At 34.8% G+C, this 22,499-nt stretch overlaps 2 protein-coding genes across 4 annotated transcripts in view; one reads left to right on the top strand and one right to left on the bottom strand.

Moving 5' to 3' along the window:
* Positions 1-33: 33 nt before the first annotated feature.
* Positions 34-8,754, bottom strand: LOC128674381 (phospholipase A1-like). Of its 3 annotated transcripts, none has more exons than XM_053752880.2 (8): positions 8,461-8,663; positions 8,102-8,342; positions 7,442-7,909; positions 6,377-6,631; positions 5,866-5,985; positions 4,896-5,134; positions 3,506-3,628; positions 34-550 (listed from the first exon to the last, which is right to left on the bottom strand). In XM_053752880.2, the coding sequence occupies exons 2-8, from the start codon at positions 8,148-8,150 to the stop codon at positions 440-442; spliced, it is 1,365 nt and encodes a 454-aa protein (XP_053608855.1). In that variant the 5' UTR covers positions 8,151-8,342; positions 8,461-8,663; the 3' UTR covers positions 34-439. The 3 variants fall into 3 exon arrangements, with proteins under 3 accessions (XP_053608855.1, XP_053608853.1, XP_053608854.1); XM_053752878.2 differs by having other exon boundaries at positions 43-550; positions 4,892-5,134; positions 8,461-8,660; XM_053752879.2 differs by lacking the exons at positions 8,102-8,342; positions 8,461-8,663 and adding an exon at positions 8,696-8,754 and having other exon boundaries at positions 46-550; positions 4,892-5,134.
* Positions 8,755-13,612: 4,858 nt separating this feature from the next.
* Positions 13,613-22,499, top strand: part of LOC128674487 (uncharacterized) — a 29,638-nt gene continuing 20,751 nt past the window's right edge. Inside the window, exons 1-11 of the mRNA XM_064436298.1 lie at positions 13,613-13,995; positions 14,444-14,607; positions 15,385-15,554; positions 18,212-18,372; positions 18,948-19,363; positions 19,962-20,185; positions 20,760-20,862; positions 21,141-21,268; positions 21,496-21,786; positions 21,855-21,947; positions 22,299-22,493. Of these exons, the coding sequence (XP_064292368.1) occupies positions 14,565-14,607; positions 15,385-15,554; positions 18,212-18,372; positions 18,948-19,363; positions 19,962-20,185; positions 20,760-20,862; positions 21,141-21,268; positions 21,496-21,786; positions 21,855-21,947; positions 22,299-22,493 (1,824 nt within the window). The 5' untranslated portion in view covers positions 13,613-13,995; positions 14,444-14,564. The remainder of the gene's footprint in view (positions 13,996-14,443; positions 14,608-15,384; positions 15,555-18,211; positions 18,373-18,947; positions 19,364-19,961; positions 20,186-20,759; positions 20,863-21,140; positions 21,269-21,495; positions 21,787-21,854; positions 21,948-22,298; positions 22,494-22,499) is intronic.

Below are 22,499 nucleotides of genomic sequence, written 5' to 3'. Positions count from 1 at the left end.
AAAAAATATGCTGGGAACGCGTGGTTACCAAGTCCGATTGATAATGACGAATAATATAAATATTTTATTAGTTTAACTTGTAAGATTATTTATCTTGACGATGTGATTATGGTGTTACAATAATAAAGCTAGGTAAATAAAAATAATATAGTAACCCGCTGCTCACAGGCAGACAAGGATTTATGTGATTAGCGCTAGACTGGGACGGCGTTTTCGTTGTATTCTTTCACAAGTGCACAAAAATCGATTGTTGTGTTTTCAGCGCTCATGTTTGTAATAATGTATTTTACTGTGCTTTGGTTTACACTAATTTATAATAATTGTCTCTCTGTACCTATACCCGAACTATTGATAGAAACCAAATAAACAAATGAATATAACACTATATTTTACCCGCTCCCGGTGGGCCCCTGCCCATAAGGAGACGTCGAGGCTACATTCAGGTAGTACTGGCCTGGGCCGCCTTTCTCCGAGGATATACCCATGAAGGATACTTCATTCTTCTCGCAGAGACCGCCTTTAAAGGCGGTCCAGTTGGCGCATTTGCGAGCTGGAAACAAATTTTACAAATTAGTGAAGCTTATGAAAACATTTTTAATTTAAAGTCTTAAACTATTTATTGCTAAGAGTTCTTTCTTAGCCATGCGTGAAATACAGCTCTCCTCTCCCAATTAAAGATATACTACTAAGAATACATAGTAGTCTCACGATGACCGACAAAGCTATTGATTTAATACCTTGTGAACTTTGTGGGTTCGAGTCCCATGTTCCTGACCGGCTTCCTGTGGATGGTAGAGATGATACTTCTACACGTTATTTCACACGTTAAAATAAAAGATCTTATGCTTTCCAAAAAGGAATGCACGTACAAGGCGTACAACATTGTAACTAAGCATACTTATTAAATCGAATTTCTTGAAATTAGTAAACAAGAAAATAAGGATATCTATAGAAGCTGAGGATACTCGGACGGTTCAATTTGGTGGAATGACTTTCGGCCGGCCTTTAGGGGTTTAGCAGTTACAAGTTTTGCTAGTTGATTGCATCGTGTAAGCAAGTCAATCCTAAATGGAATCTCTAGTTAACTAAAACTGTACATGAAATATGATAAATAAATAATTTGGCTTCTAAAGCTGAAAATGACAACGAAAATAATTTGGTGTATAAAGTTGAAAATTTATCGTTGATGGATGGGGAATAAATAATACTATCGGTCCTTTATCAGAGTTCCTTCCATTGTTCTCTCTCCAAAGCGAACTCCTTCACTTCTTGATACGACACGACACACACTTTTTCTTTAAATTGTTTGGTGTAACTATCTCTTCTTCTTCTTCCTGGGCCGTGCGAGATATAGATGAAAAAGTAGGAAAATAGACCCTAGGCGTCAACACCTTAAGTTTGAGGAAGTAATCACAAACGTACTCAGAATGATAGAGAGAAATAGAAAACGCTGCGTAGGACAGCTGCTCGTAGATGGATCGACGATGTAATTTTGAATTGCAACAACTAGATGAGAATGGTTCAGGATAGAGAAGGCTGAAAAGAGGGTCGTTGAAGATAATAATAACAGAGAGAGAGAGAGAAAGAGCTTTGCCAATCGTATGTCAAATTTTATCAAAATCCTCTAAGGGCTTGAGATGTGGTTGAGAGACAAGCATCGTTACATACATAGAAAATCTTCAGAAGAATTAAAAATATTTTGGAAAGCAAACCAGTCGCGAGTAATGCAATAATTTAATTATATATCTGTCAAATATTTAAATAACGAATCGGAAAGTAAAAGTAATATATATTATTACAATTTAATCAAATGGAAATTTCCTAGGGGAGGATCAAGTAAAGCGTTCAGATGACATTGTCATCCACGTAACTAATAACTACAAAGGGCCGCGATCCAGCAACCTCCGGAACTATGCCTGACTGACACGAAGGAAATTGACACATTGTTTCAGGAGAAATGGGATCACGTTTCTTTATTGTGTTGTACTGGTTACTTACGTTCTGTTTTGCTCAATGTTATAAACTTTTTAGAATAATAAGAATATTGGAATCGCCACAGATTTTTGTCGAAAGACTAGGGTTTGATAAAAGACAAATTCAGAAGCTACAACGTAAACTTGTTTGTTTGTTGCACATACCGAGCAAGAAATAAATGCTTGCTAAAAATGTTCTCTCAATGGAATGCCAACAAATTAAATCATTAGATTTTTGTTTTTGTTATTATATTAAAATCAAATTTGTAAAACAAACTAGCGAAGTAGTCTTCCTTCTTCCGTCTTGACAAATTGATCAAAATGTTGAAACCAAAACATGTCTGCTATTTAGGCATCACGAAATCTGACAAAACGTTAACTATTTTACTTAAACATAAAACTTCAAGCCAGCCCATAAAGCAGATTTACAAGTGAACTTCTCAAACTAACGTCTTGAAAAATAAATGACGGCAGTTTGAACTTGCCTCGAGCTTAGTTTAAATTACGGGCCTGCGGAGAATTTAATTACTTGCAAAATAAACAGAGTGACACACGGTCCAAATATATTTTGAGCCACAGCGAAAATTTTCCAAGAAAATTCTAATAACTTAGTAACTATCATTATATATTAAAAGTTGTTCAGCGGGCTAAGCAGCGCGCAAGGCTCTCACTCTGCGGGACAGGATTAAGAATGAGACCATTCAAAGCACCGAAGTCATGGACGTAAATGTGAAGGCTGCGCGTCTAAAAATGATAATGAACCACATCTGCCATAGGGATGATGTACGATGGAGCCAGAGGACTTTGTTTTTGGCGAACCACAAAGCGTTGGTAATCCAGCTGCCAGATGGCAGGACGATATTACAAAGACGGCAAGACTGACCTGTCTACTGGCGACGGGTATGCAAATCAAATGGAGAGCATGCTATCGTTCTACTAAAACAACGAAATTCAGCCGTAGCTATGTGTGTCTCCAAGCTAACTTGGGAGAAGTTTAAGCAAAGTTTTAATAGAATGTCTAATTCAACCGTACACATGCTACTCTGTTCTTGACGGTCTTTGCTTGTTGTTATTGCAATTTCTTAAACACGGCCATATTTTTTCAAAAGGTGTGGCAAAATTATGTTCATTATTGGCTTAAAACTATGACTGAGACATATTTGGTAATGGAGCTATTTATATGATTTTCATCTACATTTTTTTTCAATTTTATGTCTGTATATTATATGGTTTAAAAATAAAATTGTATTGGTGTTAACAGAAAAACCTACTCAACAATAAATTTCTTTTTTTGAAATATAAATCAAATTGTATTTCAAAAATGCAATAATATCAAATATCATCCGTTCTATACCATACCTGGACGATATGCAAGTTTTAATATATTTATAAGTCCTACATTTTGTTAATTGACGTCTTTGGAGAAAGGAGAGGTTTAATTACAAAATAATATAAATAGAGTACCTAGATATATAGCTAGAGTTTTTTGTTCATAAGCTGAATGTTGACTGGTAAATAAACACAAAGTTTACCAGGGAAATGATCAGGTGCGTTGATGGACTCAGCGAAGATCTGCCAAGCCCTGCTATGATCGCAGGTGGACAGCAGGCAGCCGGGCTGCGACTTCCCGCCGCTGGGGTAGAAGTCCTTGTGACCTAAAAGTGATGGCTTTTTTAAGTCATTTCATCTATAATGTTTTTCTTAAAAAAATAGTTTGTACAGCTAATCGACTTTTACAACAAAGTTTTTTTATAACCTGATAGCTTCCTTCTCGTGTTCACATTTAATATAAATACTCGTATATTACTTAGTTTGTAAACTCACTAGTCGAGTTGACGCAGTGTTGGTGAAATAATCCAGTATGTGATGACTGATCACCTCTCTGTTGCCTCGCACTGGCGTCTCAACCAGAATATAAATAGCATAGTACCAGAGTTTTAAGTATACCTCATCATTATCCATGAACCACAGCTGGGTATAAGTTTTCTTCCTTTTATCTATGACAATTGTGACTATTTAATTTATTCATATCTAACCAGATTATGGTTGTCTCTTTTCAGCTGTTCGCTATCTCTATGTCAAGAGCACTTTAATATCTGAGTTGTGAAAGAATTTCAAATTCAAATTCAAAAATTCAAATTCAAATTCAAATCATTTATTCAGAAATTAGACCTTCACAGGCACTTTTTCTCGTCAATTCTCAAGTTATTTCTCACAAGCTACAAACTACTGGCATTTCGGAACGACCACTGCTGAGAAGAAAAGCCGAAAGAAACTCATTTGAACAGTGTTGGTCCCTATCATGCCAGATCGGCTTACCATTATTGTTTCTTACAATGTTTTTTTTTTCTTTCTAATAATATATAAAAGTACATAATGTACATAGTCAAAAGGTATATCAAAACAGGTTATGATTGTGATCCGAGTGCTGATTATAATATATATCGATGTGAAGCACAATTAACTTACATGAAAATATATGAGAAACGAGATGATCAGTTCCCTCTGGCAGCACCCGTTCACGAGTTGACGCAAGGGACAGCCATCGCGTAGCTCAACCATAATAGAGGGAACCTCACGACCCGGCCCACGACGCCACCACCAGATTGACCATTTGAGTGAGCATGACACACTCGATTCCCATGACTTCATAATTACAATTCTTATTCGTCGAAATAGAAGTATAATTCAGACACTTGAAGATCACAAATCACGTACATGTTTTACAAATAAAATTTAAATGCCATACGAATTATTATAACAAAAATAAAAATTATGTATAAAATAATAAAAAACAGTAAAATAAAAATTAGGAGATCATGTGTGGAGTGGCAAAGTTGTCGGGAGGATCCAAGCGTTTTTATCAGTCAAATAGGCGTTAATTGTGTAATACGTATATATAATACATATTTCTTTACCTACGGCTTCATTGATGCCCAGTATGCCAGCGTTGCTGTGTATAACATCAACATATTCTGCATCAGTCTTGTCTAATCTATTGCCAGCACTGACGTTAGCGAAGCAGGGGCCAGCGGGATCCAGCCCGATCACACGGCCGACTTGTTTGTCGACCAGTTGGTAGACTTGCGAACCAGCTATTCCTGCGATGTGCGCGCCAAGACTGTGGCCGATTAAGGTGAACTTTGATGGATCTATGTCTTCTGAAAACATAATTTCACAATAGTTACAAAATACAGTTTTTGTTTTGTAATGTGGAATCTGTTTCTAACCTAAATATATCATTTTTCAAATAACTATATTTGAAACCAATTTTGATTTCCATTAGGTACAATTTAGTTTTGATTATTATATTAAATTACCTATTTTGACTTTTTAATGACGCAGCACGCAGTACTGTATCATATTTTTAAGAACGATAATATAGCTCATGTTTGATAAAAAATTTGTTATTATTATTATTGTACAAAAAATAAGCTAGTTATGAGTACGTAGTAGGTGCTCTTTATCGATTCCGATGATCGCGATACTGGACATTACATTAAATATACTATTATAAAACCTCTACAGCTCTCAGAATTGAAATAGTCTTCAATATTCAGTAGCAATTGTATAGGTGACCACCTTCAATAAAGGTAAATGCAACAGTTTCCAGCAAAGTTATACAGGTTGTTACAGAATACCTGTTTTAGCCTTTTGATACACATTAATATATTAAAGAATAACATCATCATATTGGGTAGATCTTTTATTGGATGTTTCAAGTTCTAAAAGTGTGTTCGTAAGTAGATTTTTGTGTTCGGCACAGGCGACGCCTAGTTTTTGGAATTATACCTATAGTATAGTGTTAACTATACCATAGGATCTAGCCAAGTACCGTATCTCACCACTTTTTAAGTGTATTTATTATATACGTACTATGTATCTAAACTACCTTTTACAAGATCGCTGAGCACATGGCCCAGTTTCTCTCCCATGAAGCGAGCATACGTGGTCGATCGGAAATACTCGAGATTGATGATTTTCCTCCCGTCCAAGGCTAGGATCTCCAAACCTAAAAAAAAAAACAAATTAGTACACAAGAAGAGTAGGTATTTGGTTAAATAGACTACGGTCAAAAGGTCATAAAATGAAATTCCGAATCCAATTTTGACATGCCATTGAACTAAATTGAATTCACAGTGAAGAAAAGTAAGCGAAATCCTGCACTTCGTTCAAATAAGTAGTTAGAAAATGATAGTGACAAGTATAACAAATGATTACTCGAAATTTGGAATCTCAATAAGCTTTCCCTGAACTTTAATATTGTAGCATTCTACTTTATTTTAACAGTGGTAATAATAGTTAGGACCAGTCTACGTCACCCAATTTTATTGCAAATTGTTGGCAACAAAGGGCGTATATAGGAATAAGCAGGGTGAAAATCACATGTTTTAGTTCGTTACCAGATTTCTTCAAAAACTCCGTGGCCAGCGCCTGGACCATCACGCCGTCAGAACTCTCCAAAAATCCATGTACCAATACTACAATCTCCCTCGCCTCTTTCAAAACCTGCGCCAATCGCTTCGTCGACGTAAAATTGTACTTTTCATTACCATCTTTCGTAATCAAATCTATTGTGAGAATTTCATTAATTTTTGTCGAGTTCTTCTCAAGCATCTGTTCGTAAGTTAAGCCGAATAAACTTTTGAGCGCCTGGCCTGTAATTTGAGCATCACTTCGTCAGGCATCGTCAGGCACTTCTTTCGTCTCATTAAATATAAGTAAATACTATTTATAACCAAACTGCTTTTAAATATAATACATTTTTTATAAATATTTTATTGAGAAATGAAAGCAAAACAACTTTATCAATTTAACTTTTAGTGTTTAAGCAAACGAATGTAGCTAAAACGCAGTTTAAATGTTCAAAATAATATTCCAATACCTACAGATGAATTAGAATTAATAAGCGTAACGAATGAAAAGTAATTCATGAAATATGGTATGGAAAACTATATAGTTAACTTGATATGACCGCAACATCATAGGCATAAAGTATAATAACCATAATAACACTTCCGGTTAATGATGGCAGCTGTAACCAACGACCTAATAATGCAATGATTTGAAATACTTTCTGGCATACTCGTTTTTCAATGTTTTTATTGATGATATATGACTTAATGCCTTTGCTCTAATCGCCCGCGTGTGATCGAAAAGTCCCAGGCTCCAATCCAATCACACTCGTGCCACATACGTTGATATATCAAACTGACATCCACGCATATACTTTATCAACTATCAATGTCTACATGTATTTAAAATGTAATATAGTTTTTTAGAACTTGCTTCTGGAGAATGAAAATATCGAGAGACACCTTACACGCTCCCTATTCATCTACTAGTTAGTATACGACTACCTACTGCCGTTAGATGGTAAGGTATATGGAAAGGTCGTGATTGCGTAAAATATGACACCAGGTATTACCTAATAATTAGCTATTGATAAAAAATAATTTTGAACTCACATTTAGTAGCGCCACCTGTGAACACAGCTGGTAGACTTGGGAGAGAAGGTAATGTAATCGAGTCCATTATTGACGTGAAGCTGAACCTCGCGTCCTGGTAAGTCTGATGAGTCAAACTTGACACCATGTCTGACTGATGCACAACACCTGCTTTTTGGTTTAACTGGTGTATCAATCTTGTCGACTGGCGGCCATCTTGGTGTGTCAAACTGACGTCCTGGTAAGTTAAACTTGAATCTTGGCGTAGAAAACTTTTAGTTTCATGATGTAAGAATTTCGCGTCCTGTCTTATCAAACTTGATGGCTGCTGTGTCAATCTTGTTTGTTGTGGTTTATGGATGTAATTTGCATTCTGCGATGCTTGGTACAACTGGTAGATAAGTCCAGAATCTTTGTGTGTCAAGCTGGTTGCTTGCAGTGCAACTAACACTGATAGCTCGTAGATGCAGATGTAACTTAGATGTTGGACTGAAAATATAATAAGTACTCAATTTTATGTAATTTCAAAACACATACCTGGGCGACTGGGGCTTTTCTCGATATTTTGTTAAAGGTTAAATGAAAATAAAGAAAAAAAAATACTATGACGATAGATTTTATAGAACATTAATTTCTCGTGACAATAAAGTACCTTGTGTGCTGTTCCCGAATATATACTACCTGTGTGGGTATCAAATTTGATCAAAATCTGTCGTAGATTTATCTTCATTGTGTAACAAACATCCTCACTCACAAACTTAATATTGGGTGGAAGTATAATGTGCTCTTAGCCCACATTATGGTACAGTACAGAGGCACATATACTCCATGGAATTAGGTTGGGGGTTCATTTCTACGATCAAAGATCAAAGCTTCGGTCCATATACTATACAGGGTTACTGGTATCTAACGCATAACCTTCCTAAGGTGCATTAGCTACATAGAGACTAACATCTTTTGTTCTACGACTTTTGTCTAAACGTAATAAACACAACAATTTTCCTTTTTTTAGTTTTAATGTCGTGTCTATAAAACGTTACCTCTATGTTCGATTCCGCTACATAACGCTACGGTACTGTCTCGTGTTGCTTGGCTGTTACATAGAGTTAAGATGTGGTGAATCGCAAGTTAGATTGTAATTTTTTTATATGAAAATAAAACTACCGAATCACAAAAAGTCGTAATATAAAAGTTGCTTGTTTTGATGAACCCAAGTAGTCTTTAGGAGGTTTAGCGTTTGATACCAGTAGCCCTGTATACTACGTATGCACTTACAAAGAGTCATTTTGCCGTGGGTGAAACACTGCTGTGAACTGAATAAATGATAACTATTGTGTTTCATCTCATTACGACGAGCGCCGCATATATTGTGGACTTGGGATTTATTTGTAATTGGATGCGGCTAAAGTTAAATGTTGGATAAATGCTAATTTAAAATCAGCGTGGTGTAGTCGTCATCACGCGCGTTCGCGTCGATTCCCAGTGCGGGCAATCATGACGCGAGGACCATTGTTATACCGGCTATTAGTTAGCCAAATTTTGCGGTTTTGACGAACATTGCTGTTTTTTGTTAACAGTAAAAAAGCTCATACTTATACAAATTATACAAGGTACATTCATTCGCGTCAAAATCGGTCCGAGTTCACGTATCAAATCAAATCGTTTATTCAGAAATTAAACCTTCTCAGGCAGTTGTGATTGTGAAGTTCATACTATATGTACATGGTCTAGCGTAAGATCTGTATCAGTTTGAAATGGGTCGCCGGTTTTTTCCACCAACAGAATTGATCGCAATTGTAACACACTAATTATATCTAATTCATTTTATTGTAAAGGTTATATAAGTCCAGAAAATCCATGTGGAAATATGTCAGTAAATCATCCGAGTAACGTTGTGAATATTTACAACAGTAGGTATAAAAGAACTATCACTTTTTGTGAACCATAGCTTATGATGCGCGTCAACCATGTTTAAGGGCAATTTACAAAAAAATTAGACGCGTACAAAGACGGACTATTCCAGAAACAGTAAGTGGAAACGTATTAAAAGCATAATAACAATAGCATAAGGCATACTGCAGTATGAAGAATACACGGAATATTTAATCCCACCAAAAACATTTTCATGTAAAAATGTTGCCGAGACGAGTCTAGTTTGCTTCACACTTTAGTCAAAATGTATGAAAAAGTGGTCAGATCTCGTGTAGAGCCGAGATTCTTGATATATGCGCCCTAACTTTACCAGACCTAACTTCACATGCCTACTCTACATTCTAGTTAAAACGTGTCGCTTGGTCGTTTCGTTACTCTAGAAATAGGATAACGAATGCCTATGAAATCTACGTGACGATAGCAAAACTCAAATACTTAAAAGAGTTCATATATTGCATGTAAAAATTAATTTAGAAAGATAAAAGTGAAAAATTATATTTAATTTAATATATTAAATTTTCCAAATTTAATTTCTATTTATTCTGTTCCCTCAAAGATTTGTTAACTTTGGAGCCATTTTTAAAAAGTTCAGCCCGACCTCTACAGTTACTCAATGATGGATATACGAGGATATGTTGTCAATAAAAGTGCACTTTAAGACTCATTTTTCCTAATTATCTTGAATTACCGAATACTAAATACTAAATTATGTCACATCTCTGTTTGAATCTCTGGAAAATTAAAGAAGGACAATTTTTGAAATACGCCTGCTAATAATCGTACTACCCTACATCTCAGCCTATCAGTACAACTTTTAGGCAATATATTTTTAATATATTAATAAAGAAGATCAACAAAATGAATGTGTATATGACGTCACAAGCACGGCCACTGGGTAAGAAAGGTCGTTTCAAGTATTATTGCCAATTATTTATACGTGAAGGCTAACCAAGATGGCTTTTATTCGTCACTAAGGTTGGTTTCACACCTGTTCGTCCTAAAAAATAGAAAATCCAGAGCAATAAATTTTATATAGATGCAACTCGATCCGTACTGTAAGTGCACGCACATGCAACCTTTGTAATTAAATAAAATCTTGTTAAACACCAGTGTTAGCTAAAACTCATCAACGACTAGAATACAAATTCTTAATCACAAATGATCAGTATGGTCTCTTCGTATGTTCTACTTCCATAAAAGCCGATTCATTTAAAAAAAAATCTATAGGACGTGGGATGTACGTACACACAGACAGCAGATTCATGTGGAAGTACCTTTACGGTAATAGGTGACGTCACTCTGACGTCACACAGGCAAGGTTAGGAAACCGTGCACGGGACTATAATCACGTAATTTGAAGTAAATCGGCCTAGACAGGGCTACGTTTTTATCTAGAAAAAGTGATGCATTCATATTATAAAAAGATAAAATGTCTTAATAGCGTATCGACTCGTCAAATTATATTAAAAGACAAATAAGAGACGCCACCGGTACAACAGTATTGTGTAGCATTCAATATTCAGTTGGAGTCAATAACAATTTCTACAAGTTTCCTCCCAGGGAAAAGAAAGCAAAAATAGCATTGGAATTTGTTGAATTTTTAACTTTTAGTTTTAGCGTCGAATTTTAGAAACAAAATTTAATTTTCAATGTAGTTTTCGTTCGTGGTATGTTGTTGTGATTTCGAAATTAGTTCAAAACAAACCAAAATGGTCTGACAACTCGGGAAGCCTATGACCATGCGAAGTGGAGACGAAAAGTAGGCTCCATCGCTCAACGCTGGAAAGAGCTGAGAAAACAGCCGAAGAGAAAAAAAAATATAGCAATTATACATTTTACAAAAGATGATTTAAACGCTACAGAAGCATTATTCTTATATGTTATCTTCAGCCACTTCATTCAGTCGTCTTCAGGCGTCAGTTCATTTAGTTTAATTACCTGTAGGTAGTTTATAATTTAATTTAAATAATATTAGAAACAGTTATATAAGTCTGAAATCAACAAGCCATAATTTTCGTAATAATAAATAATAATAATAAAATGTTTATTGCCATAAAATATTACATAATACACATTATTTGTATCGAAACACGTAAGAATCTAAACAAGAAAGAGAACATGCAAATCCGATTGTTATTAACAAAGGTTCCCACACTAGGCTTAGCCTGTCTCGTGGATAACCTTATAATTAGAATTCACAACAAGAGTTAAAACGAACATGATGACAAATTTGGCATATTTAAAATAGCATGCAATACAAATTTATGAGAAAAATAATATTTACAAGATGCTTTTTATGGAAGATGCAGTGGTGATGTAGGACCAATTTAACAACTCGGTTTTAATTTTAAGTTTAGCTTTTGCAACAGAAATTTTATGAATTTTACAGATTGTATTAAATTTGTTGTTCGTTTAGTTTTCGTGTTCGTATAGTTTAGTTGGTAGAAGTTCTGCATCATCAATAGTTGATAACAGTCAGTACCTACTTGACAAACGCAAGGTCTGTTCTGATAGCTATTAGTTTTACATCATTACCATAACCACTACATTTAACGCGGTGGGTAATCAAAACACAAACATCTGTTTTTGCTGCGACATGTCAACCGTGAAACAATGGTGACGCCCTTCGTGTTCTTCGGTGCATATAGAAAATACATACAGACACTTTTTTTATGTAGCTCTCAGATCCCACTGCTGGGCAAAAGCCTCTTTGTTTCCAACCACTTCTAGTCCAATTTCGAAACAGACACATGGAATTAATAAAAAATCAATCTACGAAAAAAGTTTACGCGTACATAGGGTAGGGTATTCAAAATGTTATGTTTCGTATGTAAATGCCATGTTCTGTCTGTATTTTATTCAATAAAAAAATAAAAGCTCTAGGTTACATGTTTATTATGTCGTCTTCGACGCAAATATGTAACAATTTTAATTTTGAATAATGAATTCCAAGTAGACAGGAGATATACATAATTAATATACGTCAAACATTTACTTGAATATGGGCCAAATCACTTCGTGGGATCAACATCACACTGCGTATCTACTTCAGTAAAAATATTTTTTTCTGTCATAAGACTTTTTTATTTATTAAAATATATATTTTCAAAGAGAACCAACAGCTTAACAAAATCAATAGATTAGGTACAAAATTAAATGTGTATTACAATTTCTGAGCACTGCAAAAACAACCCATGCAAACTTAATTTACTTATAAATAAATATATATATATATATATATATATATATATATATATATATATATATATATATATATATATATATATATATATATATATATAATGTAATAACTTTTAAAAGACGCGGCAAAACTAAAGAAGTTTGAGGATATCTCCAAGCGGTTGTTACTAATTATGACATCATGTTGTTATGTTAAAGTTGGTTTTTTTTTCATCTTTTTGTGTTAGTTCAACTCGCTGGTAAGCATGACTGCTAACTTTTGGCAATGAGATTGGTTTTTCGAAAAATACATTATGAAATCCTTACATGCTATATAAAGAAGTTCTCCTATCGCGTCTGTCTGTATGGACGCAGGAAACTCAAGACTACTAAACGGATTTTCAATAGATAGTGTGGTAGCTGAGTAAGGTTCGCTTGTATAATTTATTATGGTTTTACCTAATCCCAAAGTATTTACTTCCTAAATTGTTAGTTTCAATAAATTTTAACGATCCTATAATTCAAAGTAAGGCATTCTTCTATTATTTGTAGTTGTACTTTCTTTTTTTTACGGTTTTCCGAAATGGTAGTAATTTTAATGAATTTTTGTTCTAAATAATCTCTTACAAGTTTTTTTACTGGGTGTTATTATTAATCTGGGAATTGTAATTTTCATGATAAATAATTTTCATGTAAAACTTGTGAATACTGAATTTTTTCAAACATTAATGATGGGCTTTTGTACTATGTACATTACCAACATCATACATAGTATAAAATTATATTGAAACAATGCAACCGTACATAGCGCATAAATTAATTATATTTCTAACTCAATCTGTTATAAACAGTAAAGAAAAAAAACTTAAAAAATCCTTCTTGACTAAATAAGTGTATTCTATAACATATATGTACTTATATAGATAAATATACACTACTTTATATAATATATAATACAAAATACGAACATACATATTAGATATACCGCGGCGTTATGATATATTATTACTCGAGCGCGTGTAATAAGGCAGTATAAATATAGTGGGCTTTGAACATAGTATTCTCAATTCTCGAGTCTGTATAAAACCTATTTGTTCGTTTGTATGTACGAGTATCATTCAACTTGTGACCGAGTGTGTGCTAGATAGACTCGTGTGAATTTCTTTAAACTAGGTTTTTTTTGTTAGTATTTGGGATTCATCTGTTCGTCTCTTGGGATTCATTTCACATTTTCAGTGATATTAGCTTTTTCCTTTACTTGTTATGTGTGTAATTTAACCAAATTTACGCATTATTATAACTAGATATTGTTTTCTTCAATCCAAGTAGTACTTTTCCGTTTTATTTTTATTGATTCTTATTTGATCCATCGAAATATGACATACGACGATTATTTATCGACGATTTGATCCAATAACATCGAGTCTTCATTTAAATTATTTTGTGGTCGCCCAAATGATTTGGTAGTTTACCTTTATTATAATATTTTGTATAACCTAACAGCTTTTTAAAGGCGTGACAAAATTAAACAGTTGATGAAAATCAATTTACTGAATTTTTGCTTCGCTTTATGAATTATTTATTCATAATACTTATATTGAATGTGAATTATTAACTACAATTTTCATAGATCATTTTTCAAAATCTCTCCACGGATCCCTATTTAGGAATCGCAGAAGCTATACTATTAGTGCCACTGGTTGGCTCTATGCCATCAATTTAATAACCTGTCAAATTTGAAATCACCACCATAACGGTGTCACCTAATGAGATGATTATATACTTTTTGATTTTGGCAACATTATACCACTAACAGACGATCAATTCCAATTTAGTAAAGGTTCTGTGCTAACGCCAACACTTTTGGTGGGAAAAAAGATTATGCCATTATTTTAATTGTCTTTTTTACAGTTGTTTTTGGCCAGTTTCATAAAAATCTGAATACCCTCGAATTGTCCTTTATAAAAACTTGAAATGTTATAAAGTGTGATAAAAAATTATAATTGTCCAGTCTGGTCTTTAAGGAGACGAGATGTCGGAAATTATCTTCAAAATCAACGGGAAGCCGTATGCAGGTAAAATAATTAATGAAAATAAATAAATAATTAAATAAATAAATATATTATGACCAATCACACAGATTGAGCTAGCCCCAAAATAAGTTCAGACTTGTGTTATGAGATACTAACTCAAGCACTATATTTTATAACAAATACATATATAGATAAACATCCAAGACCCGGGCCAATTAGAAAAAGATCATTTTCCATCATGACCCAGCCGGGGATCGAACTCGGGACCTCTCAAGTAAATTAGTATATGTTTACATTTAGAAAATATATTTTTTATTTGACTATAAGTTTATTTGTATTGATTCTAAAATGCTATATTTAGTTAATTCGATAAAAAAATATATTATTTTATATATAAGAAATATAATTACTATTAGAACATTAAAAATATGGCGCCTGCGAAGTTATATCCGCTGCAGGAAGATTGTCTATCACTCCTTGAAAGTCTATACTGTCTCAAGTTTATACGGTAAAAACATGAAAATACAAATCTATCTTTATTCTTTACAAGATTAGAACAGTTGGCACTACACCTGAACAAACTGGGAAGGTGATATCTAATCCTGAAATAAAATATCCAAAATTGTCCAAGTTATATACCACAAAAAAAAGTAAAAAAAAAAGACTATTTTATATTTATGCCTAGTGCCAAATTAAATTACCTAGTGCTAAAATTCTTATCACTTAAATAATTAAAAAAACATTAAGTGTCATCAGCAAAATATATATGTTAAATAATATTTAGCGGGTATGTAAAATAAATTTTACATTATTTTTTAGTGGGCGGTAAATACGGTCCCGACGTCTCTCTAAATGAGTACATAAGGAGCGTGGCAGACCTGCGCGGCACGAAGGTGATGTGTCAGGAAGGGGGGTGCGGGGCGTGTGTGGTGGCTGTCAGGGCCTCACTGCCACCTAGCAATGAAATGAAGATCTTCTCTGTCAATTCGGTAAGAGCTCGGTTTTCGGTAAGAGTGTCGGGATGGATGGTGCGGGCGTATGGCGCTTTATGGTTATTGTTGTTTTTGCCTCCACTTCTACTTATATTTTACACCGTGTTTAAGTAACTCAGGATTCTATAAATTTAGTCAGGATATTACTAATGTTTGAGGTTTTAAGAATTTAGTTACCAGTTGCTAACTTGCCATATTTTATAACTAGCCGGATAATGTATTTAAGTATAACTTGGGCTGTTCTAGAAAGAAGATTGCTTAACATTATCACAATTTATTTCAAACAGAAAAAAGTCACTGCAATTTGCCTGACTATGTTTATAATTTACACGTAAATTGCAGCGACATATATAACGACATAAAGTACATAGAATGGAAAACTTTTATCCTAAAGTAGAATTAACCTTTAGGTATTGCGATTTCTTTTCAAATCAAAAGCCTTTCATATTTTGTTATGTTACTTTCATCAATATTTTATTTAACGACATTAGATATGTTCAGGATAGACAGGATAGGATGTTGCGCCTATAAATGATAAAATTAGAGGTAATAGACTCGGTTGGTTTGGACACGTGATGAGGAGAGAAGAGAATCATTTACTGAGGAAAGCTTTAAGTAGGAAGGTACACGGATATAGAGGACGAGGAAGGCCTAGGAAGAGATGGATGGATTGTGTCAGGGAGGATGTGAGGGTGCTGGCGGTGGAAAAGATAGAGAATTGTGGAGGGAACAGACATTTTGCGCTGACCCCAGATGATGGGACAAGGTAAGCCAAATGATGATGAAATTATGTTCAGGACAATAAGTGACTGGTATCATATTCTGAATACCTAAGCCTGGATCAAACGTGGATAACGGAGTATAAAATATTATGATGTAACCGTAAATACTGGCTATAGATAATACGCCTATTATAGATTTTTCTGTTTTACTCTATAATCTACGTGTGGTATTAATTAAACAATCTCCAGCATAAGTACAGGCTTAAAGATTGAAGGGCAATGACGGTTGAATACCGCCTCTGACAGGGTACAATTTTCATTTGAATCTTAATTTAGCATGTGTATATGTATATGTCCAGTCTATCATTTAACATCTGGGTACATTGCTTATGCCCGCGGCTTCGATCGCGTGAATAGAAGGTATTTTTTGCACGAATGTACATATTTAACACGAGTTTTGTTTTAAGAAAATTGGTTGATTAAAAACAAGTATTTACAAATCTGACTGATAAGTTGTATTTTGATGTCAATCATTATAATCTTAAGGTCAAACTGGCAGACAGAGTCACAGAACTGAACTGGTTGAGAATTGAAACATTGATTTCTACTTTATGGTACCATACAATTTGTTTCGGTAATTTAATATGTGATTTCACATTCAAGAATGTCACTAGTGTAAACGATTTCCGACAGTAATAGCTACATGATAACAATAATAATAATAAATCTACCACGTAAAGTTTTAGTGAGTAATTTTAAGGTAGATGTCCGCACTCACTCCATAAACCAAAAATCTAGCCCACTAACATCACATACACATATCCCAAATCACGTAGATCCCTTCTCGGCAATAGTCTAGCAGCTGCGGGGAACTGTCCGCTGGTGTTCCCCGGTGGTACACCAAGGGATAGATCTCTACAGATGCAGCCATCTCATTTTAGAATAAAAAGGTACAAAAAGGCCTCTTCAATGTTGGCTTCGGCCCCATGAATGCCTTTAAGGGCGGGTCCCAATGGGTCCGTGGCTGAAAATAATAATAATAATAAGCCCGCAGGGCAGCTTGTGGCGAGCTGTTGGGGAGTAGCGACCCCACGGACCTGAGTGCTCCCAGGGGAGGCCCCTGTTCCTCACCTCCGATCTTCCTTCCCCAAGGTCGGAGTGGAAACCGAGAGGTAACAGGACCCCTACCTCTGGCTTGCCTTCATCGGCCGGCCAGAGTGGAGTCGCGAGAGCTATATGCTCGAAGGGTGGAAGTGTAAAATGTCATAACGCCGGGGGCGTCTGACTGGATCACCACGATTTCGCGCCCCGCAGACTCACCTCTCTACACCCTTAGCCGCCCACGTCAATGTTGCCCCTTTGTCGCCAATCACGGCGACTGATTTGAGGGGCCCATCTAGTGAGCGGCGAGTCACCACCTGCCACTGAATAGTCAGTTATCATGATTATGGCAGGTGACCGAACTCTTTGCAATAGCCCATTCTCAGTCCATCCAAATTTCATTCTATAGACCAGTATTTCTATCCATTATTCTGCAATAGTTCACACTCCCGCCGAGACCTGCTCATGGGCATATCATTTCATTGGTATATCCGGGAGCGGGTCTTGGCGGGAGACCTACACAACATCAAAATTCTCCAAAGGGCCTCTACGTGTTGGATCCATATCCCCACGCAAGCCTCTCAAAGGACCGGACTTAGTGCCGTGAATTTATAAAAGGAGAAACATAATAATAAATATATAAATAAAATAAAATAAAAATAAAAAATAAAAAAAGCCTTTATTTATCCTTAAAAAAAATACATTTTTAATTTTTAAATTACATTGAAAATAATTATTTAATGGTTAAAATTTGAATACATAATATTATTACACAATAAATATATAAATATGCACTAAACAACTTAACACTTATGCATTGTTAACTTTCAGTGTCTAGTATCAGTGCTGTCGTGCCACGGCTGGGAGATCATCACAGCCGAAGGCATCGGTAACCGCACCATTGGCTACCACGAGATACAGACCAGGCTCGCCAATTTCAACGGCACACAATGCGGCTACTGCACCCCAGGGTGGATAATGAATATGTACAGGTCGGTTGAATCTTTGAAAATCTCTTTTAAATTATCACTCAGGGCTGCGACGCCACGAAGCCCAGATTTAGCGTAAAAATAAATCTTAAAATTTTAAAGATAAGGTTTTTGTTAAAATAGTAATAAAAATACTAATACTAAGGCTACTTAGTTATTCAAATGTATTGAATTTGAATTTGAAATTGAAATTCAAAAGTAAAAATAAAAATATAGTCTAAAAAATATAAATGTCAAGTAAAATAAAAAAGTATAATCTCCCGCTAATTTTTGTTTTTGTGATAAATTGTTTTGTTACAATTTCTCTCTGATGTTTGGAAATATATCGTAGTTCTGTTAACCTTCGCACTTTTGGAGTTTTATTAATAATTTAAAGTTCAGTTCACTGGAAAAAATACCAGAGGGAATAACATTATTCGAATATCCAGCTGTCATTTTACAATTTGCCTGACATCAATCACAACTAATACACAGCAACTCAACAAGCCCAACTGGAGGTTGTATCTAACAAATTCTAACAAACAAGCTTAGAGATTATTTTGTGAAAATGTTAAATCTTGTCTTAATTGATCTTGCAGTGTTTACGAATCAAAAAACAAAAAACTAACGATGGAAGAAATAGAAAATTCCTTTGCCAGCAACATTTGTCGATGCACTGGATACAGACCTATTGCCGATGCCTTCAAAACTTTTGCTACAGATTTAGATGAACGTCTGCGATGCAAAATGCTTGACCTAGAGGACCTATCTATACTTAAACCGTGTGGAGTTAAATGCAAAGATAAATGCGCTCATAAAAAAGATAAAACTGATAATATGAGTCTCACTGAAACTGCTGAAGAAGAATGGTGTGTTTTAGAAAAAGGAAATAACAAAATGATCGTAATAGATTGCGGATCCCATAAATGGACGAAGGCTTACAGTTTAGAGCACGTATTTCAAGCAATTAGTGATAATAATGATTACAAATTAATTGCAGGAAACACTGGACAAGGTAAGTGTCCGAATCAAATGGGCTGCACACATTGCACGCAATTATATTTTGAGATTTTAAGCAGTAAATAAAATTAGTCATTAAGTATATTTATAATTTTATAGTATGCCAGATCGAATTCGATCTTCATAAATCAAAAACCCTTTACCAACATACGCATATGAAAATAAATTAAGGGAAATCCATACTTGAATTATATTGTCTGTCACGCTTTCCCGTTTAAACTTCATAGTCGTTTTCCTCTTCGCTGAGGGTCGTGGCCATTACGTAGAATGAAACACACAGAACGACTTTCTTTGGAGTAGTTTTCCATTGTCTTCTCCATTTCACACACAGATTGATAATCAGTCAGAATGCAGGTTTCCTCTGCGCGATGAAAACTACTATACATGACAGATTGATATACAAACTCATGTGACACGACACCAGTAAGATTCGAAGCTGAGACCTCTCGGTTCACAGGCAATCTTCTTAACAATTTCACGCGTCTGACACAACATATGATCGACAACAGCTAGATGTAGGTACCTAAAAAATCGTTCTCTTTCGACAACTAATAAATAACTTTCCAACATTCACAACCTCATAATGCTTTCAGGAGTATACCACGTAACAGAGTACCCACACAACGTGATAGATATATTCAATGTAGCAGAGATCAAAGGCTACATCCTGGACGAGAACCTCGTCCTCGGCGCCGGAATGGCGCTGAACGAGATGATGGAGGTGTTCCTCAAGTTGTCAGCAGAAAATGAAGACTTCACGTATTTGAAACAGTTTTACGACCACATGGATCTGGTAGCACATATACCAGTGAGGAATGTAGGTATTATGACTCAATCTGGTAAATATATAAATATATATAAATCTGATGTGATAGTGACCAATTTGAAACTAGAAACTAAAGCTATGTCTGTTTAGACCTATAAACCAAAATAGAGACATAGATAGGATTTGTTTTTGATGGGTTATGAGCAAAATAGGAATAAAATAGAGATTTAGAACAATGCAGTAAATTATTTTATTTTCACAGATCAAAGCTACATACATTGTTGGCGACCATTTCTGAGAGAGAGAGAAAAACTATTTCTTTCTTCTTTACAACTGACAATGTCAGTAACATACAATGAGTATGAAGGTATAATACCTTCATACTCATTGTATCTATATCATTGTATATATCTAGTTTAGTTTAAACACTAACAGTTGTGTATTATTATGTTATCAAGCTAGAACTAGAACTAGCCAAAAAAATTAATTATAATAACTTTATCATTATTGTGTTATTCTATGAAGCAATTCTTCCATCAACTATCTCTTTCTCTCTCTATGATCCTTGCGCAATCCATATTTATTATATCAATTTCATGTTCTAGTGATGGAATCCTACTTTCAGATAGGCACCATTGGAGGGAACCTGTTCATGAAATACACCAACAATGATTTTCAATCTGATGTATTTCTGCTGTTTGAAACTGTTGGAGCTGCTATCAGAATCGGTAATTTTTCATTGTTCATTGAATTTATTTTTTTCTCTCTTGAAGAACTTCAGACGGGTGCAATTTTGTGCATATTAAATGCATATAAAACCTTCCACTTAAATTACTATTGTCTATTTAAAAAACCTCATGAAAATCCGCTTCGTAGTTTTAAAGATCTAAGCATACGTAGAGATAGACATAATTTAGCAGTAAAACGATAAAAACTTGAAATCTACACTTACTGCTTGCAAGATGTTATATCAAAGGAAATTTATTTAGGTAATATTTCATTACAGCTGAAAGCGCCGAGCAGTCGCGAACAATGTCTTTGCTGGAGTTTCTTCGTTTCAATATGACAAGGAAACTCATAACTCATATATTATTGCCGCCGCTATCGCACTGCTGTTCAGTTAAAACATATAAGGTAAGCATTAAACATTTCCGAAAATGCAATGTTAATTTTCTCAATAGAAGGTAAATAACGACTATAATGTATTCATTGAAACCGTCAACTCTTCTAACAGATAAGAGTATGTAAACGACTTCCACAGGCCATTTTGTGAGCTGGTCAGGAGGCGGGGGTCTTTAAATTTAAATTTAATTTTTATGATTATGCAAACTCACACCAATGTAATGTAATTTTTCTTTCAGATAATGCCTCGATCACAAAACGCTCACGCGGTGGTCAACGCAGGTTTCATGTTTAGATTCCGACACAATTCGAACTTGTTAGAAAAAGTGTCAATAGTGTACGGTAGTATCTCTCCGAAATTCGTCCACGCAGTCAAAACTGAAGCTGCTTTAGTTAGTAAAGACCCATACACTGAAGAAAATTTACAATTAGCCTTGAAAACATTAAAAAAAGAAATTAATCCTGAAGATGCTCCGCCTGAACCATCAGTCAGCTTTAGAAAGAAATTGGCTTTGGCTCTTTATTACAAGGTAGCTATCATTTTAGAAAAGTTAAGAATTCATGTCCGATGCGCAATTGACCAATAATTATTTTTCAGGCAATTCTAAGTTTCTGTCCGGATGATAGGTTGAATTCTAAATTTCGGTCGGGAGGGGATGTTATCAAACGAATGACGTCTAGTGGAACTCAGGTAAATAAAACAAGTCAAACCTTTTATTGTAAGTTCACAGGCACATTTTCTCGTATATATTCTAAATTGAATAATATTTATTAAGAAGAATATCTTGGAAGATATGCCAAAAGAAACTTATTTAAATAGACTAGTAAAATTTGTTCCCTCTCATGCCATCGAAAGGCTTACTACATATTTAAATATTTTGTCACGGCTGAAAACACTTTCATTTATATACTACCGATAATTTACTTACATTTGTTTACTTAATTATAAAATATAATTGTATATTTTTTTTTGTGTAAAATTGCTTTACGAATATGAAAAATTGGGATATGGCGTTTTTTTACAAAAATAATCGAATTGCAGGTTTACGATACTGATAAATCAATATGGCCATTGAACCAACCAGTGCCCAAACTAGAGGCCTTGGCCCAGTGCAGCGGAGAAGCAGTGTTCGCCAATGACTTGCCGACGCAGACTGATGAAGTGTTCGCTGCTTTTGTCACTGCTGATGTTAATGCTGGAAGTAAGATCAGTGGGTTTGACCCAGGGGAAGCTTTAGTAAGT

Source organism: Plodia interpunctella, chromosome 12, assembly GCF_027563975.2.
Source record: "Plodia interpunctella isolate USDA-ARS_2022_Savannah chromosome 12, ilPloInte3.2, whole genome shotgun sequence".
Lineage (NCBI taxonomy): Eukaryota > Metazoa > Arthropoda > Insecta > Lepidoptera > Pyralidae > Plodia > Plodia interpunctella.
Note: the sequence above shows the minus strand (reverse complement) of the source record. Positions and strands in the feature narration are given on the sequence as shown.